Here is an 18542-nt window from a genome sequence, read left to right as displayed (position 1 = left end):
ATTAATATAAGATACTGCTGTGGGTCTGGATTTCAGAACTAAATTGGTATAATCCATAAAAATTCACTTTTCTTGGTATAGTGATGAAGTTGAAACCAGTTAACTTATTTTTAAAAAAACTAAATTATTTTTCATACCAAAACATTTAACTAGATTAATAGCACTAAAAGCATAGGAATGTAGCTCAAGGACAGTAGTTTAAAGTAACTTACATATGAACCTGCTTTTTAGATGGTCAGACAGTTATCAATCTTAATTTTATCTGCAGGATGATTCCATAATCAGTTGTAGGACAAACCTGTGTTCACAGGAGTCAGTCAAGTCCTGTCTCTGTAGGTCTGAGATTTTTTGATTCTCAGCCTTGAAATGTGTAAGGAAGATCAGAACACTGTAAAGGACTTTAAACTTATTTTTGTTCATAAGATAAATGGTGTGATTTCATACACAGAAAAACTAGTTTAAAGCAAAGGTCTTAAAAACAATAAGATTTAGAATTTTCAAGAGCCGTGTTCCCTTTAACTGAGAGTTCTGGAAGCACTTGAAAATGAAGCTTAATCTCTGTTACTAATACCTTATGCAAACATACTCATTTTCTGTTTAGTTAGGGCACTAGAAAATAGTAAGCTTAGCTCAGAGGGAGTTGTACACTAGCTACACTTGGTCTGCAGGCCCCTATGTCTAAAATACAACATTGAGTTAAAAGTTATACCTTGTTCAGTAGGTTCAGGGTAAAAACAGATTTTAGTTAAAGAAAAATAGTCTTACTCGAGGGTTAAGAGGACCTGAATATCAGAAGGGTCTTTGAAGGTCTGATTAAATTCATAGTCCTCAACAGAAGCTGTTGAAACCTCAGCTGCTCAGTTATACATCCACATCTTGCTGATCTTACTTGCCTGTTGACTATTATGGAATACATTCACTCTGTATATTAAATGAATTCTGCCTTTCTTTTTGCCTTGTTCCAGTGGATCTGTGTCACACAGCATGTTGATCATCCAGATAATTTGCTGTGATTCATGATTGCTCATTTGTGAACTCTCTTTAATCCTTACTTGTGTGTTACCCAGGCTTTCCTGTACTGCTCTGCATCTCAGTCTTTACTGTGTTGGCTTTTGCTTCCTATGATAATGGTCCCAGCTTTGACTGTGTGCTTTTTCCTTCTAACTTGGCTACCACTGTGTGCTTCAGTTTTGATCTTTTTCTGCCCCACCCTTGCTAATTCAGTTCACACCCTCTCAGCTCAAATGGGAAGTGTCTGCTGTGTCTGTTAAGAACTGTGGATAATAATTGCTTTTCTCTGCTTTTATTTGCCTTGCACTTAAAGAAGCTGATTCTGAGAGCTGTGGAAAAAGCATGAATTTTCTCTGAAATTCCTACACAACCTCCACTCTCAAGTTTTCTCTGCATGGTCCTTCCTGGTCTTTTAAGATGAATGACAAGTCCACTGTTAAGCCACTTCACTTTCATTTTGTTCCATTAATAGATTGTCTCACTTTCTTGTGCTAGCTTTTCAGATCATCTTAGGGTACTTTATAAATGCGGTCACCACTTCTCCTATTTTGTCTTTCTGTACTGCTTGTTAAGATCTGTGTTCCAGGAAGATGAAAGGTGATGAGTCAGGGAAGTTTCTAATTACTTAATCAGATTAAATCCCTGGGTAGGACTTCAGTTCAGGCTCTTTTTCCAGCTTCCTTGTTGAAGTACATATTTACTGTTACACTTTCCTGGATAACTCTTCTTCCTGTCTAAAAGTCTTTGGTAGCCTAGGCTTCAGTTCTTAAACCATTTTATCTTCAGTATATTTTACATGGCATGGAGGTTGCTGGTTGCATGTAATAATAGAATTAATATTGTCATCCACTATACTGATTATTGATCACTTTTTCTATGTCTTTGGATTTTAGTATTTTTTAGATTCAGCTTTATGATTCTAACTTGGAAATTTCTTCATGAATACTAAATACTTTTTAAAACAAACTATTGATAGTTTGAAACATGTTGTGGTTTTAAAATTGTCTGAACAAAGTGAGAATGTTTGCCTTCAAATTAAAAAAGTCCTGGCATTGTGACAGTTGTTTAAGAGGCGATGTTGTATTAAACATCTAAAATTGAAAATAAGGTAACAGATACTGTGGTGAAGTTTGTTATGTCTGGGATAGCATTTTTAACAAAATAAGATTTTGGAGAACTTTTAAAAAGAATTAGGGTTTTGAGCAAGGCACTGTGGTGAGTTGCCTTGAGAAAGCAGCAGTTTTAATGCTGTAATGCTGCCTTTTTGTTAAGAAAAGAGCATTGTGTTGAAAGGATACTCTGTTATTAATGTTCTCTGCTTCAACCAGTTAATTTTCTATAAAATTGCTCTCCTGTTTCTATTCTAGCAAGCTGTGCTGTGAATTGGTATATATATTTTTATGTATAGGGACTGGTGAATGAAATACATGTTTAGTTTATAAAGAAATGCTGATAAGTTCATCTTCCTTTTCCTGCCCAGTATGATGAATTGGTTCCTGCATCCCTGACAACCAAATATGGAGGGTTTTATATCAACACTGGTACACTGCAGTTTCGCCAGGCATCTGAATCAGAGGATGAAGACTTTGCAGAAGACAAAAAGCATAGGCCACCTAAAGTGAGTGATTTTAATGAAGGCTTTTTTACAGAAATAGAAGCCAGGTGACATAAGAAATATTTGATACACTTAGAATGGCTCAGATGAAGAGTCCAAAAGCAGAATGATGCATGGTACTGCTTTTTATTGCATTTTGTTTTGTGGCTCATGTATTAGCATTCAGTAACTAACTCAGGATGTCCACAGGCTATTCAGTCTTGTAAGACTAAGCATCTGTTTAGGCAGCCTGACAAGTTGTGTCCACCCATCTTGAACTGACAGATTATTCTGTAATTTTGTAAGCATTTTATTATACAAGATGAGACTTTAAATTCATCACTACTCTTCTTAATTTTTGCACAAAGTTTGCATGATGTGAAATTGTTCCTAATATTGAGAATTGTAAACCAAATTTAAACATATTTACCAATAAACCATATTTTAAACCAGAATACCTGTTAAAACAAATTCAGTTAATAAGAATAGCTATATTAAAATTATATACACAGATCTTTCCAAACAGCATGCTGTTCTATAAACTTTGACAAGTTACAGTCAATGCAAACATAATTGCAATCTGACATTTACAAGTTGCATGCTATTTCTGAGAACTTAGTGCTTCCTGGTGTTCTTTTCTGCTCTACAACACTTAATTTTAAGGTTCTTGTACAGACTCTCACTGTGATGCAGATAGTGTTCTTTCTAGCAGCCTGTATGATGATATGGTTTTGATTTGTGACTAAAACAGTGTTGATGACTACACCAGAAGTTTGCCTGTTGCTGGCTGATGCTTGCACAGTCTGAAGGCTTTCTCTTTCCCTGCCCTGCGCCCTCAGATAGTCTAAGGATGGGCAAGGGAGATGAGACAGATGGTCTGTATTGACCAGCAAAGATATTTCATAGTGGTCAGCTTCATGGTCAGCAATGGAATTTGGTAGCAGAAGGAGGTGCAGGAATTCCATCTTCCAAGGTAGCCATTGGCCATACTGGCTGGGCAGCATTCTGCATGTACCTTAGTGTATCTATATTACTGAAAACTCTAAATTTCATAACTGTTTAAAAAGGATTTATGATTAACACTTGTCAGTAACTGAAACTGCTGCTAGGAATCTGTGGTACCATTTGCTTTTACACACATTAATGTGTTTTTCCTGGCTCTGAATTGGAAAGTGTAAAGAAAACTGAATGTTTCTTGCTGTAGAAGTCCTTTGGGGGGGGGAGAACCATTGTCCTTTATTTGATCTCTTTTCTAGATAGCAAAGTTGAAAGAAAGTGAAGATCGTGGAATGAAGAAACGCAAGCGAAAAGATGAAGGGACAGAGAAGGAGAAGAAGCCTCGGAAAATGAAAGTTCCTAAGCAGTTGGGGTGGGTTTCTTTTTCTTCATTAGAACCCTTCAATTATATTTGAGGTTTGGCTTTGAGACTATGTGCAAGATGATTACAGCTCTTTTGAATATTGTACTTTTAAACTGTAATTAATAGCTTATAGATTTTGTTCCAGAATTTGTGTGGGGTTTTTATATTACTCAGTCATACAGGCTAAATTTTTGTCCCCTGAAACTTTGCACCAGGGATAAAGAAAGACAAATCACAGAAAATAAATTTTGAGTATTATGAATAGCATAAAGTGTCATTGTCCTACCCAGCATCTAAACTAGCACTAGGAATTGCATCTTCTACTGAAAAATGTTTTTCTTATCTCTTTTTCTCATCTGTAAAGCTGTAAATACAGTTTAATTATTCTTCTATGTATTTCTTACTGACTTTGTGCTTTCCTCAGTTCTGAGGCCAGCATAGAAAGATTAAGGTGGTTGGGCTAGATTAGGTGACTGCTAGAAAGCTATTGCGGAGTGGATGGAGGCTGTCTTACTGTGAATATTCTCATTGAATATTGAAAATTTATTGACTTAATTTTTCATCAAGGTGAAAAATTGGTGGAATGTTCTCAGTTTAAAAAAATATAGATTTTGAGCCTGCATTTAAAAATTTTTAGCAATGAAAGGAATTTTTTTAACATACATGCTGTACAGGCAACCTGCCACCATTCAGCAGTATTGAGAGGCAAATTTAAGTATTTTAGTACTGTAAATCTGCTGTAAGTTTTAACACTTGTGCCAACTTCTCCTTAATTAAATTGAGAAGTCGGAATGAAGTAACCTTTGCCTTAATGTATATAAAATGTAACAGATCAGTTAGAGAACATGTAATCACATGACCTAAGGTTTATGGTAATTGATAAAATGTTCTGAAGATGGAAGCAGGAAGTACTACTTCCCCCGATAAATTTTAATTGTACTAAACTTTTGAGTTGTCTTGTTAAAGGTTACTAAGGCCTCAGAAGTCACATGCTAATGAAAGATTTCTTTCCTCTACAGAGTAATGGCCTTAAATTCACACAAGTCTGAGAAGAAGAAAAAGAAACTGTATAAAGACTCTCTCTCTCTGGCTGCCATGATCCGTAAATTTCAAAAGGAGAAGGAAGCCATGAGGAAGAAGGAACCTAGTCCAAAACCTCCACTGACTGTTGCAACCTCTACCCCTAGTAAAATTCCTTCCTCCTCTCTCAATGCAGGAAATGAAATCTCTGACTTGAATCTTAGGGTCAATGATCCTGTCCTCTCCATTTTTGGTAGCACAAATGAACCTGAGCTCCTGCAAGAAACTGAAAGTGCCCTGGAAATGTTGGGGGACATTGACTTTGACAAGTTGCTTGATGGCACTTCTGATGGCAGCCCGGTGTCTGAGCTGTCAGGAGAGAATGGAAATGTCACTCAGGCAACCTACACCTCTCAGGTCATGACACCCAAGCAGGTGCCTGCCCTCCCTGAAGGTCTGCCTGTGCTACTTGAAAAGCGCATTGGAGACCTTCGAACAGTAAGTATGAATTCGCTCGTAGTGGATTGCATTCAAGAATCTGAGAGAACAAGGAAGAACAATTAGCACCTTGAGTGTCATCCTTGAATTGCTGGCTGAAACTTTAGAAATGAAGAACTGATGTTAATGGCAATCTTGAATGCTGTGTTTATACTCAGATGAAAACAGGCAGAGATGATGCAGGTCAATTGTTTTAGCAGTGTTTGTTTCACATTGGAAACTGGATTTTCTAAATCTTTTATGTACAATAACTTGTAATTTTCATTTATTTATGGGGTTTTCTCCATAATGGAAATACCAGTGTTATTTTAACTTGAATTACTATTTGATAAAATTGAATGAGTGGGTGTTTTCTTACATTGGAGGAGGTTACCTGAAATATGACTGCAGCTTACAAATCCATGTATTTTGGATCCAGGTTTTTTGGCTTTAGCTTACTAGTTAAAAAAAAAAAAAAACCAACCCAAGTAAAAAAAGCCACCAAAACCAGAAACCACCACCCAACTACAAAAAACAAACCAACCAACCACAAAACTGAACTTCTGGGAGGTTAGAATGAAATCTGAAGTTCTCAAAAATGGGATGAAACATGTTAAATTAACAAGTTACAAATATTCCAGTAAGTTATTGAAAGGGATCAGAAATATTAAGGTATTACATACTCCTTGTTTCAGCTATGGATGTTATCCTAAGTTGAGAATAAATTTGTTGCTTGTTCAGATTATTATATTAAAGCTTTTCCTTACTTAGAATAAAGTGCAGCTTTTCCTTACTTAGAATAAAGTGCAGCTTTTCTTTACTCATAGTTAATTGCTTTTTCAAAACATACTTCCTTTTTTGGACAAAAATAATTTAAACAATTCCAGAGTTTGCTTTGCTTTTGCCTCTATAGAAATGTCTTCTAGTTTTCTTATTTATTTTTAAACATACCAAGCTAAATACAGCCAAGGAATTAATATTTACTGAAGTGTGAAGGAGCTTCTGTCTACCTCTCAGTATGCAGGTTAATTTTGCTATGAATCAACAAAAAGCTTCTAGCAAAAGTGCAGAAATGGATTAGGCCAAAATTCAGGAAGTGTTGGTGACCTACCCCAAGTTAATTCATGTTGCTTCTGTGTTACAGTCTCAAACCAGTTGAGAGGCATTTTTAATTCAGTGGCTCTTAGAAAACATAACTCCTGATGGAACCATAAAATGGTTTGGGTTGGAAGGGCCCTTTAAGATCATCCACTCCAATCTCCCTGCTGTGAGCAGGGACACCTTCCTCTAGACCAGCTGGGAACTCTTCCATTTTTGACAGTGTCTTCTGAAAGGTTTCTGGCTAAGCAGAGGAAGTTTAAGGTTATACTTGGGGAGCAGCTAGACTGTATGTTGACTTAAAGATTGCAACTTCCATGCCTCCTGTAAATTGCAATCAGACATCTAAAAAGCACTAAAAATGAAAGTCTTGTCAAATATTTACCAGACTCTTGGAGCTTTAGATCTCTTTAGCACAAAAAAAAGTTTATAAAGCTGGAGGAAGAAGCCTATGCTCTATGGATGCAGTACAGTATATCAAAATTTAAAAAATAATAAGATTGGAAAGCCACTGTCTAAAGGCAATAAAAACTTCCTGACTTCCTTTGGTAGATTCATGTGTTATAGTTCCCTGAGTGGGTTATTCTGTACTACCCTGACAGAAGGCAATATTGTATACAGGCAGAAAAGTAAGTAAAAGAGGTTTTTCTTCTATTTTTAAGGTCACTGTCAAGATAAGCACTCTGGAAATAAAACCCAACTGTAGTTAGTAATAGTGATGAAGTCTTTGAATCTGCCGGTGTTGCTGTCTTTAAAAGCCAGCAGTGCTGTCCAGCATAGTAGTGTAATGCTGGAATTGCCTTTCAAGGTCTACCTGGGACTAAAATGTCAATGCTGACTCTAATCCTTGTGTTAATTAAGCATAAAGGTCCTGGATTTAAGACTTTCTGAATTGTATTTTTGGTACCCAATCACTTGAAGGCATCAGTAACCTTTCTAATTTTTTTAGCAGGACAAATGCTTCAGTGTTCTTAAACAGATAGTACCATCCCCTCAGCAGCTGTATTTATGGTAGAAATTAGTGAAATGCAGTCCTTGCAGGAACTTAAACTCCAGTATCAGTGTTCATGACTGAAGTGATAAAGCATTCAGACAATGGGCTACCTTACACCTTCACCTACTCTTTTCCTGTGCAGTTCACACAGGAAGAGAGGTAGAGTTCACAATTTTTAGAAGACATTTTTCTTTCAAATTTAAATGGTCAGTTAAAAAGAGCAAGAACAGTAAGTATTAGTAATAAATTAATTTAATCATGTTAACACTTGGACTTATTTGTAGTTTTTAGCTACATTGTTGCAAGTCACTACTCTGTGGATGTTTTTAAGGGCTCTTTTTTCTCAACTTCTGAATTTCTGCAGAATAGATGTACACTAGAGAAAGGTTCTTACTGTTTTTTGTAAAATGGTACAGGGAATTGGCTTTGTCCTATAAGCGGTCATTCCTTGTGGAGAAAAAAAAATGTATCTAGGTGATAAGAGCAAAGATAAAGGGATTCTGCATGGGAATTGCTGGGAGATCAGTAAAAACTTCTGATCAAAAGGACAAAAATACCAGACAAAATATTAAAGATACAGTCTAAGGATGGCAAGAATGCTGGAAAGCAGCAGAAAAGAGGGATGAGGTATTCCTTTAGCATATATAATCCTGTTGTACAAATTGCAGTGAAGGTTTGAGAGAGCTCTAAGCTGGAAAGATGCAACTGGATGAGGCACATAACAGGTAGAAAAAGATGAAGTAGAATTGTGTTAATGCTCTTGCCTTCCTGACCTGTCAAACAATGCTTCTCTTTTTAAAACAGAGATAGTAGAATGTTGGTGGTGTTGATGGTGATAAAGCATCTACAGTTTTCTTAATGGTTGTTCAAAAGATGAATGTGTTAACATCAGTGGTCCAGGCAGATCTTAAACAGAATGATTGTCTGCCCTAGAGCAAGGTGTGTATATTTGTATATAACAGTAACAATCCTCAGTTTTTTCTAAACAGCTGAGAATAGCTTGGTTTTTGGTATTTTTTTCCAAGTAACATTTTCTGGGAAACAAGAATATGATGTGGCTGTAAAACTAAAGATACAAAGATTGTTGGTTGAAAATACTCTGTGAACTTGAATGCTTTTTTTTTTTTTTTTGTATTTTTAGGCTGCCAAGATGTTTGATGAAGAAGGCAGGAAGAAGTTTTTCACACAAGACATGAATAATATTCTTCTGGAGTAAGTGCTTATCTGTAGAACCTTTCCTTTTTGGAAAGGGGGTGAAAGGAAAAGTACAGAAGAGGAAGTATTATTGAGGTTGTTCCAACAAATCCCTTAAAAGTCAATGAAGGTAGATCAGTCTAAGCTAGTTATTAGCTAAAGAGATTTATGTATGTGTACAATTCCTGTCATGCCTGTCTGTCTTTATCCAGTGTAAAATGTTTTGTAGTGCCCTGGTCCTTGGCTTCATGTGTAAAAGTCAACAAAATTGCCTTTATTTACTCCTGTCTCCCACTTTTGTTACTCAAAGGACCTTCACCTTTCATGAGGGCAAACACCAGATTTTTTTTTCTCTGTAATCTTCAGTTAAGGGTTTAATACAGAAAGTTCTGTGTTCATAATCTATGAAACAAAAGTAATCTCTAGAAGACTATCACAAAGTCTATCAATTTTGATTCACAGTGGTGGGTGTAAACTAAATTTTAATTATTTGATTTTTTTAATGTTTTTGAATGTTCAACATTGCTGGACAACTACATATGTGAATGGTTTCTTGCTATTGATTAGGACTTCTTCCTTTTACAAAAAAGCTTATCTGAAAATATCTCAAGCAGCTATTTTTAATATGCATAGCTAGAATATGCTATGCTTCCAAAGCTTCCTTAGGTCTTTGTTCAGAAGTCATCTTTACCTTGGAGTGTGTCTGACTGACTCCTGTTGTTTGTTAGCATTGAGCTGCAGCTGCAGGAGGTGAATCCTGCCGTCCGCAATGGAGTCTACTCCCACCTGGAGGCTTTCGTGCCGTGCAATAAGGACACGCTGATCAAGCGCCTGAAGAAGTTACACCTCAATGTCCAGGTAGGGGTGGGGAGAGCAGCTCCAGCAGGAGGCAATTATATGACAGTCAGTTCTCCTTGCTGCAGCAGAGTAGAGCAGTAGCCACACAGCCTCAAATCAAGAAAAATGTTTTGGGTCAGTTGCTAGATAAGTTGAAAAGCTTCTTTCCATATACATGATATTGTCACTAGGTTGGGAACAAATATAAGTATTTTCAGAGTCTTTAGTTGAGAAGAAAGTGCTTTCATCTTGAAAGCTGGATACAGACTATTAAGGAGTGTTTCTGCTGTCATCACTAAGTATTACTGTAGTCTTAGGGTACATATCAAAGCAGCAGAATTAGAAAGCCACAGTAATAATGGTTGTGATAGGCTGAAAATACGTACTTTTGTTTTCACTTTTGTGTCAAGAAAGAAGGAAGGCCATGTGGATAATAGATGACCCTGCCTGTATTATTTGTTCAAATTTCCCTTTGTGGCTAGGTCTTACAAATACTTTGTATGCCATTTTCAGTTACTTTTCTTTTGAAGATTATTTTCCTGTTGAACAGAAAAGTTATCTGTGGTCTGAAGTACTCTGACCACATTCTTTAGATAAAATCCAGGACTAAATCTTCCAGAGGATCTGAAAATGAATGCAGAGATCTCAGTGCTTGCTGAGGCAAACAGATTCAAATGCTATTATTATAAGCAGATAAACATAAAAGAATATTCTAGTTCTTTTCAATAAGCAATTAAAATTAATAATGTGAAGTCAGAAGATGTAGAAAGTGAATTTAAAGCATGTAGCGAAGTGTATAGTATATTACCTTAATGTTTGAAATTCTTAATATTTGGAGACCATTCTAAATACATAGCCCTTACCTTTCAGGCACATAAATTGCATGTCATAACAATCTACCACTTGGATAATATAATACATATTCATATTATATTCATTACCTAGGATGTTTTTATACCACAGTTTTTGGAGACTTGATTAATAGGCTATTTATTTCCAAATGCTGAGATATCGATTGGTCAGTTTATTTCACTTTTTCCTCCTTAAGTTTTTTTCCCTTCCCTATTTTAATTTAAAAGCATTATTTAAAGAGATAATGCCATAATGTTTTGGGATGTTCATGGCACATGTATTTGTGACTATCTTTTGTTGTGTCTCATCTCAAGACTTACATGCATTTATATAATGCTGTTGCACCTATCAGGATTCAAGTGCCATGTAGAAGTATGTCTGTCGCAGTCCATAAATAGTGCTGGGAATGTTACCTTGGGAGTGATCCAGAAATTTTCATGAGACTGTCTGAAATGCTCTTTATTTTACATCTAATAGGATTATTTTGGTACTCCTCTTTTCACAGGATGACCGCTTGAGAGAGCCATTGCAGAAGCTGAAGCTGGCTGTCAGTAACGTCATGCCTGAACAGTTATGCAAGTATCAGGAGGACTGTCAGGCCCGCAATCAAGCCAAGAATGCCAAGTAGGTTATTCTGGAGGCTGTGCAAGCCTATTTAGAACTCAGCTGGAAGTTTGTATCCATGTTGTTTACTTCCTTAGTTCAGAAAATCACTCAGCTCCAGTTTAAGGGTGTCTTTCTTTAATTGTGCAAATTACTTAATTTTGTGTGTTATTGTCTGATGTCAGAGAGAAATTCCATTAACTGAGCGAGATAGGTCTTGATAGAAAAATAATCTGAAGGATTACTGGTTGATTCCTAAAATGGTGGATTAATGGAGGAGGATGGTGTGTTGAGGTTATTGATATATTTTGTCCTTGTTCATGGTAATTGTTTCAATCATAGTTAAGTAATTTTAGACTTGGAAAGGTATTCATAGTTTGGTGAGTACCCTGCCAGTTCCCAGTAGAGGCATTGCTTCAAGCTTATAGGAGCATCAGTGAAAGCATCTGTAGAGTGTGTCCTTTTCATTTCTCTGAGAATGAGAAAGCAGTGGGGGAGAGGGAGATTAAACTGTTTATCCTACAAGGAAGTGTAGCAAAAATCTGAAAATAGATCCTCTGTGGGTTGTTTTTGCCCCCAACACCTAGAATGACACTCCTTTTCCAATGAAATATTTTGTTTGTGTAGTATAGTTCTAAATAAAATAATTGTCCCAACTGTAGGTTGCAAGCAGAAGATGAACGAGAGAAAAATGGATCAGAGGAAGATGATGATGAGAAACCTGGAAAGAGGGTTGTTGGACCCAGAAAGAAGTTTCACTGGGATGACACAGTGAGGTAAGACCAAGAATTTTCACTGACTTCATAAAGGCATCTCCAAGAGGATTTTATTACATGATACTGTTGAATAAATAATTTCCCCCAGAATTACACCTTGGAGGAGTTTTGAAGAGTGTTGGTGTTAAATAGGCCAACTGGAATTCTGTTATGGTGAAACATCTTCATCTGTAAGTCAAAAGGAAAATAATCCTGTGTCCAACCATTTCAAGTTTCACTGCTTGTTTTTTTTTGCTTTATCCAAATACATGAGAATTTTATGACTCCAGGACTTTGAGCTTCGTTAGACAAAGAACAGGTGTGTAAGCAGTGTTATGGCTGCTTCTCACCTTTCTAGAATACATTACAAAACACCAATGAGCACTAGAGATGTCTGCCACAGGAGGACAGGCCATCAAGATTGGTGATATTGATTTGGCAAGCCTCCCAATTCAACAACAACTAGAAAAATGTATTAATCTTAACCCCTTCTGTTCCCTCTGAACAGAAATTCTTTATTTCTAGAGTAGCACAGATTCTTATCTGAAATGATCAGATACTAGAGTTTGGTTTCCTAGAACAGGTTTTTCTGAAAAACTGAGGTAACTATTATTTAAATAATCTAGACTTTTAAGCAAGTGTATCTTGATTAGTAATTTCTCATGCAAGGTCTAAGATAATTTTAGTACAAGTGTGTATGTGTGTGTATATATATATGTATGTATTACTAAAAGGGGCTGATGGACTTCTCTCAACGAGTCTTTTTAGTATATGAAGACAACAGGGAAGAAAGCTTCATAAAATATGTACTAGCAATATAGCTTGGACTGACCTGGAGGGGAGAGGTACTTAGATCTGTTGCATTTTTCGTTCAAGAGTCTCTAAAAGGATGATGTTACTTAACTGTGTGCACTTTTAGATTTTTAAGATCAAAAGACAAAATCCCTATCAGAAAGAATCCTCTGAACTACTCAGTGTAGAATGGATTTCAATGGTAGAGCATACGAGTTTGTAATAGCAATACTTTGTGCAGTATAAGCTTCCAAAAAACACAGTTGGAACTGAGCACTTCCTACTACTATCAGTAGACAGCAGCTTCAATTTCTTAGCCTCTTTCTGCTGAGCTTTTGAAAGGACTGTGTGTCTTTCAATATATTTATTTTGTTTCTTTTTGCAGGTCTCTGTTATGTAATCTTGTTAAGATCAAGCTGGGATGTTATGAGCTAGAGCCAAATAGAAGTCAGTCTGCTGAAGATTACCTCAAAACCTTTATGGAAACAGAAGTGAAACCACTTTGGCCTAAAGGCTGGATGCAGGCAAGGTAAGATAACTGCTTTAGGTATCTACTCCAATTTTGGTGTTAATGATTTCTTCAGTTCCTATTTATTGTCTTACATTGACTCAACCATGTACTATTGATATTGGTTGGAACTTAGGAGTATGTTTGTAAAGCTGGAATAGTTTAGAAGAACAAATATTTTTCTAAAATGAATTTTCTGTGTTGTTTGTGAGCCTGAGAGTGAAAAACCCATTGTTTTCCTTGGACAGCTATTTGCTTTATTCATCTCCTGGAGACTGAATTTGCCACTGCTTCTAACACAGCATGAAGTTTCATTTGAGGAGAAGTATTAGGTGGGAGGGTAACAGCTTGGAAAGTTCTTTGTGATATTGGAAGTGATAATGATCTGGAAATCAGTTTTGCCTGTATGTTGGAAACTGCATTATCAGACTGCTCACACAGGATTTAAAATTATAAGCTAGAATTTTGATAGCAGTGTTCACAACAGACTTAAGGTTCTTGCTCTCTATTTTTTGTTTGGAGTTGGAATGCTCTGTTTTATAGCAGTTAAAAACATACCAGTTTCTAGACTTGCTTCTTACAGATGTAAGAAGAAACAACCACACAAAAGAGAGGGAGAAATAAAATGGGAGCAATAGTCAATTGTTTTGAAACACAGGCTTGGCAGAGATTTCTAATGGTTTGGGATGAAAGAGGAGCAAGTATGGTTTGGCCTCAGTTCTTTCTTTCTGTAGCACCCACTGCAAAAGATAATTTCATCAAACCTCAACCTGATTGTAAAAGCAAAATGATACAACTGCTGAACTTGCTCATTAATACCTTGATTTTAGTTTAGTCAAATCTGTTTCAATCTGTAAAAATAACTGTACTGAGATATTTCTATGATTGGTCAGTGTAGAAATAGCTGGTTAAATAGTAACAAAAAGAACAAATGAAGTTTTACAGTTCCTGGCATTCAGCTGACTTATTTTGATTCAATTATTTAGTCTTTTGTGTAAGTAGACAAACGACTTTGATGTTATCTGTTATGAAGATTTTATTGAATTAGATGAGACAGAGAATCCCAGTTTAGTTTAAGATTGGAAAATAGGACAGAAAGATCACTGATGATAGTGGAGAAATAGTTGAGATAGTGTGAGGTGATTCAAGAATACATAGAAGTGAAGCATGTTTAAACTTTGAATTGGAAAGCCATAAAACATACAGTTCTCTCCTTTCCATTGGATAAGTCTGCTGAAACTTTCCATGAGCTTTTAAACTATCCATACAATTGGCTTCAACAACAAAAGACAAAAACTAAACAAAAAACCAGAATGCCCCCCAAAACAAACCAAAACCACCAACAGACCAAACAAACCCCAACAGGTGACAGATCATAACTTCCTGTTGACCGCCACAACTTTATTTACGAACTGGGTGGTTTTAGTACCATAATGATTTACAAATTGTCCTGTATCTACTGGGTGGCACTTTTTTTTCTGTTAAGGAAGTTTATGTATTATAATTTGTAGGCAAACAGGTTTGCAGGGAAAGAGGAAAAGAAACTATTTCCTGGAGTCTGGCAGTGGTAATTCCTAAAACACTACATAATTTGTATTCTGAATGTTCATTTTGTTGGGATGTTATGTTAGGGATTATGCTGAAGGCTTAAAATTTTTTTCATTTTTATATATGGCCTTAAGTGAGAAGGAACTATATAAACTTGAAAAAAAAATTAGGTATTTAATGTTAAAATTAATCTATTGACCATGTATTTTTTAAGGAATTCCTACTGATCAGGATAGGTCTATGGTACCAGAACTTGGTGGTTTTAGTTTAGGAGAAAAATTTATTGCACTTTCAAAGTTAACTGTGTTTAATGTTTCTTATAGCTATATAGGGAAGGAAGAGGGAAGGTACTGATCATAACTGGAAATGGCAGAATCAAAGGATTGTTAAAGGTGGAAGGGACTTCATATACTGCTCTGTCCTTTCCTTGTACCCTGTCTGATTTCTGTCCTTTTATAGTACTTAAAATTTTGTCTTTCACCCTGAAGGGTGATGCTACAAATTACTGGGGCCTGTGATTAGTTCTGAATTTTCATTTCCAAATTGAAAATATTAAGGAATGGATAAAGAACCAAGAAGGAGGTGGGAATGGAAATATTCTGAAGAAGCTGTATAGGTCAGGAGGTAGCACGTTAAACATGTAACAAGGAATGTTGGTTTTGCTCCATGATGTTCTTCATAGGTGTTCAGTAGTCTGATGGAACAATGCAGTAGAGATTTGGAGGTTAGTGTGGTGAAGAAAATGTGAAAATGGAGCTGGAAATAGAATGTGAGAAGTAAGGCACTGAACTGTAGTGAGAGGATCAGTGTTTTCTTACTAGATGACATGAGATTTTTGGATACTCAGATTTTTTGTAATTATTGTAGCTCTGCAGGTTATATTATCAGTGGTGAAAAGCTCTTGATTAGACAGCTGTTCATGGTGTGGTCAGTGTCAATGTGATGGCAGTGCTGTAAGAAAATGTTGCCTTTCCTAGTTTGCCTATCTGGAAACAAGGAAGGGGACCAAGTGTTCATTGTCTGTTCATAGCTGCATTTTAATAATAAGCTGTTGGATAGATACAGGTCAACAATCATTTTCACTTTCCACTTGGCAACTGAGGAGCTGAAAACATTGAATAGAAGCACAGCAAGTATTGAGATGTGTCAAACTGGCTCTTGTCATTCCTTGACTCTGTAGTAATATGTGTGTGTCAGTCCAGTGTAACTGAAGTCAGAGAAATTATACACAATAGCCTCAAGTTTTTCTTTTACTAAACTTTCCAAAACTTTTACTAAAGTTCCTTCAGTACTAAAAGTACTGAAGAAAACTAGAAACAATCTTGGTTATTGTGTTCTGACTTTCATCTTGTGTGCTTTAAGAAAACGCCACAAGAGATTAATAACCACAAACCCAAAACTATGGGTCAGTGTGTTGGACTGTAGTGTGAAGAGTTTACAATAATATTTTATTTTATATTTGAACTATTTCATTAGTCTTTGAGGAGACAGTATTCAAAGTGTATTTCTTCTGTCCAGTTGAAGAAAGTAGTATTCTCTTATGTTGATTTTTGCTTGGCCATTTACTGAGGTATTTTGAGCATAAAGGCACAGTGTCACATGTCCCGGCTGGATGGTGACAGTGGGGGGATGACAGTCCCACTTTGGGGCTCCGCAGAATCCCAGCTACACAACACAGAACAAAAGGACAGCGGCAGCACGGGCCTGGGGTGGCACCGGGTTACTTTGATGTTACACTCCCGGAGCCTCAGGGTCCCAGGCAATGAGCTGGGGGCAAGCTTATACAGGGGGCGGGTCTCAAGGGAGGATACAATGTTCAGCTCATCAGGAGAACTGGGAGTGGAACACAAGGGCAAAGGATACAAGGGAGGAAAACTGCTTGGGACAGGAGGAGTTAACAACTGGATGTGGGAGGAAAGGGTTTGAAACTCAGCAGAAAAGTAGCTAAGTAGCAAAGAGATAAACGGACACCTGGCTCAATTGAATAACAAAGACAAGTCTGTGTCACTCCAAAAGCAAGGGAAAAAAAGCCCAAAAAACTACCACACAACAAATCAAACAATAACCTGGAAAATAAAAACACACTGCAACAGCAAAGTATTATAATTTCTTTAGATCTTTTGTTTATGGATGCCAAGACCTATACCATGACAGCACTGCAAAGTAATCATTAGTTTCCTTGGGGACAGATAATCAAAGGCTAGTTCTGAAAACCAAAGGATATTTGGGTATTTGGTGGTCAGAGGCTGTTTGTCACTGTAGAATCATTTCATGTTTCTTTTCTCACCACTCTTTTAGGATGCTTTTTAAGGAAAGCCGAAGTGTTCACAATCACCTCACTTCTGCTCCGTGAGTATAATAGGGACAACTTGCTTTACAAGATCTTTAGGTTGTGCAGAGCAACTTTTCTCATCTTCCTGCTACCTGTTTTAGACAGAGGGAAGGAAAGGGAGGTACTTTGGGATTTGTTTGAAGATACTTACAGTGATGCTTATAATCTCCTTTAATGCTTTAATTTAGGCATATAACTGTAACATTCTTGTGGCATTATATTTTAACTCACTTGTGAAGTGGCTAGATAACTCTAGGGGTATTCTTGAATTAATACCTTTTACTCAAAGCATTGCACACTGCCTAAATTTTGGCATCCAGCCTATTAAACTGAACTCAGACTGCAGTATTTCCTACTTTGTTCTTTTCCTTAAAAATACACAGACTTCTGTGATTAGAGGTATCTTAGTGGGATTTTATCATCTTCATTTTCAGACAACACTGTGTGCCTCTCTGGAGCTGTCCACATTCAGTCAGAATTCAAATAAATTGTTATGACTTGAAATAACACCCCAATTGCAACTTTTGTGATAAATATGATTAACATAAGATATTTTCTACATAACATGAAAACTGAGTCATGGTCCACCTACGTTAAAGTCTTTTTTTAACCAGGTATTTCTAGTTGCTTAGGAAAGGATCAAATATTGCCTAGAGGATGTAAATCTGTTGATTGCCCTTGAAGAAATAAAGTGTGAAATGCTGAACCTCTAAGTTGAAGCCAATGACTAATAATCCTTAATGCTGTCCTTGCTTGCATAACTGCAGTTTGTGTAATTGCAGAAGAAAATCTGACAGTTTGCTAAATTACTTCTTGCAACAAACAAATTACATACAACTGTTCTAATAGTTGATAAGCAACAAACCACTTTTGTGGGGGGAAGAAACAGCTGTTTTTATCCAGTTTGAAATAAATGAGAATAGGAAGCATCTTCCTCAGGAACAAAAATGTCAATGTAAAAAGTGAAATTCTGTTGCTATTCTAGAAGACTTCAGTGTAGACAAAGCAAACTGATAATATTAAGAGGCTGAAATTAACTGATATTTTGATGTTCCTCTAAACCAGAAAAATAAAACCAGCTCTCTGCATATAGCCTGATCTATATGTCAGGTTATATCATCAATTCAGTTGATTTTGCAACTAATTTACATAGAGATACATGACCAGGAAAATTAATTGATAGTGTGCTATTTTTCTTTCCCCCTATATTTTAAACCATTTTCATTTCAAGGATGTTTTATTATTTAAGCTGGACTCCTGTAGCCATCATTCTAGTTTATTGGGGTATAATCAAGGTAACACTTGAAATGAAAATTACTTACCTTTTGTTTTGGTCTTCTGATGAACATTTATCCCTTCTGTTTTAGGGCAAAGAAGAAGGTGATTCTGGCCCCTAAACCCAAAGTGAAGGTAAAAGCCTATTAAAATATCTGAATACTACTTAATGGTCCAGTGTGACCATTTAATACAACCTGTTTCTGCCTCTGATCCTGAAAAATTCTTGCAGAACGTTTTTCAGGCAGTCCTTATTGGCATGGTGATGCATTACTTCAAAGAATGTAGTACA

At 36.4% G+C, this 18542-nt stretch overlaps 1 protein-coding gene across 2 annotated transcripts in view; it reads left to right on the top strand.

The window, feature by feature from the left end:
- UBN2 (ubinuclein 2) overlaps positions 1-18542 on the top strand; it is a 48319-nt gene that overhangs the window by 17324 nt on the left and 12453 nt on the right. For both annotated transcript variants that reach the window (XM_074539464.1, XM_005488713.4), the window contains exons 4-13: positions 2492-2629; positions 3862-3974; positions 4985-5483; positions 8696-8766; positions 9477-9606; positions 10943-11061; positions 11703-11816; positions 12973-13116; positions 16942-16992; positions 18343-18385. In XM_074539464.1, the coding sequence (XP_074395565.1) occupies positions 2492-2629; positions 3862-3974; positions 4985-5483; positions 8696-8766; positions 9477-9606; positions 10943-11061; positions 11703-11816; positions 12973-13116; positions 16942-16992; positions 18343-18385 (1422 nt within the window). The remainder of the gene's footprint in view (positions 1-2491; positions 2630-3861; positions 3975-4984; positions 5484-8695; positions 8767-9476; positions 9607-10942; positions 11062-11702; positions 11817-12972; positions 13117-16941; positions 16993-18342; positions 18386-18542) is intronic.

Source organism: Zonotrichia albicollis, chromosome 4 (genome assembly GCF_047830755.1).
Source record: "Zonotrichia albicollis isolate bZonAlb1 chromosome 4, bZonAlb1.hap1, whole genome shotgun sequence".
Classification (NCBI taxonomy): Eukaryota; Metazoa; Chordata; class Aves; order Passeriformes; family Passerellidae; genus Zonotrichia; species Zonotrichia albicollis.
The sequence above is the reverse complement of the archived record's forward strand: the minus strand, read 5'-3'. Positions and strand labels throughout refer to the sequence as shown.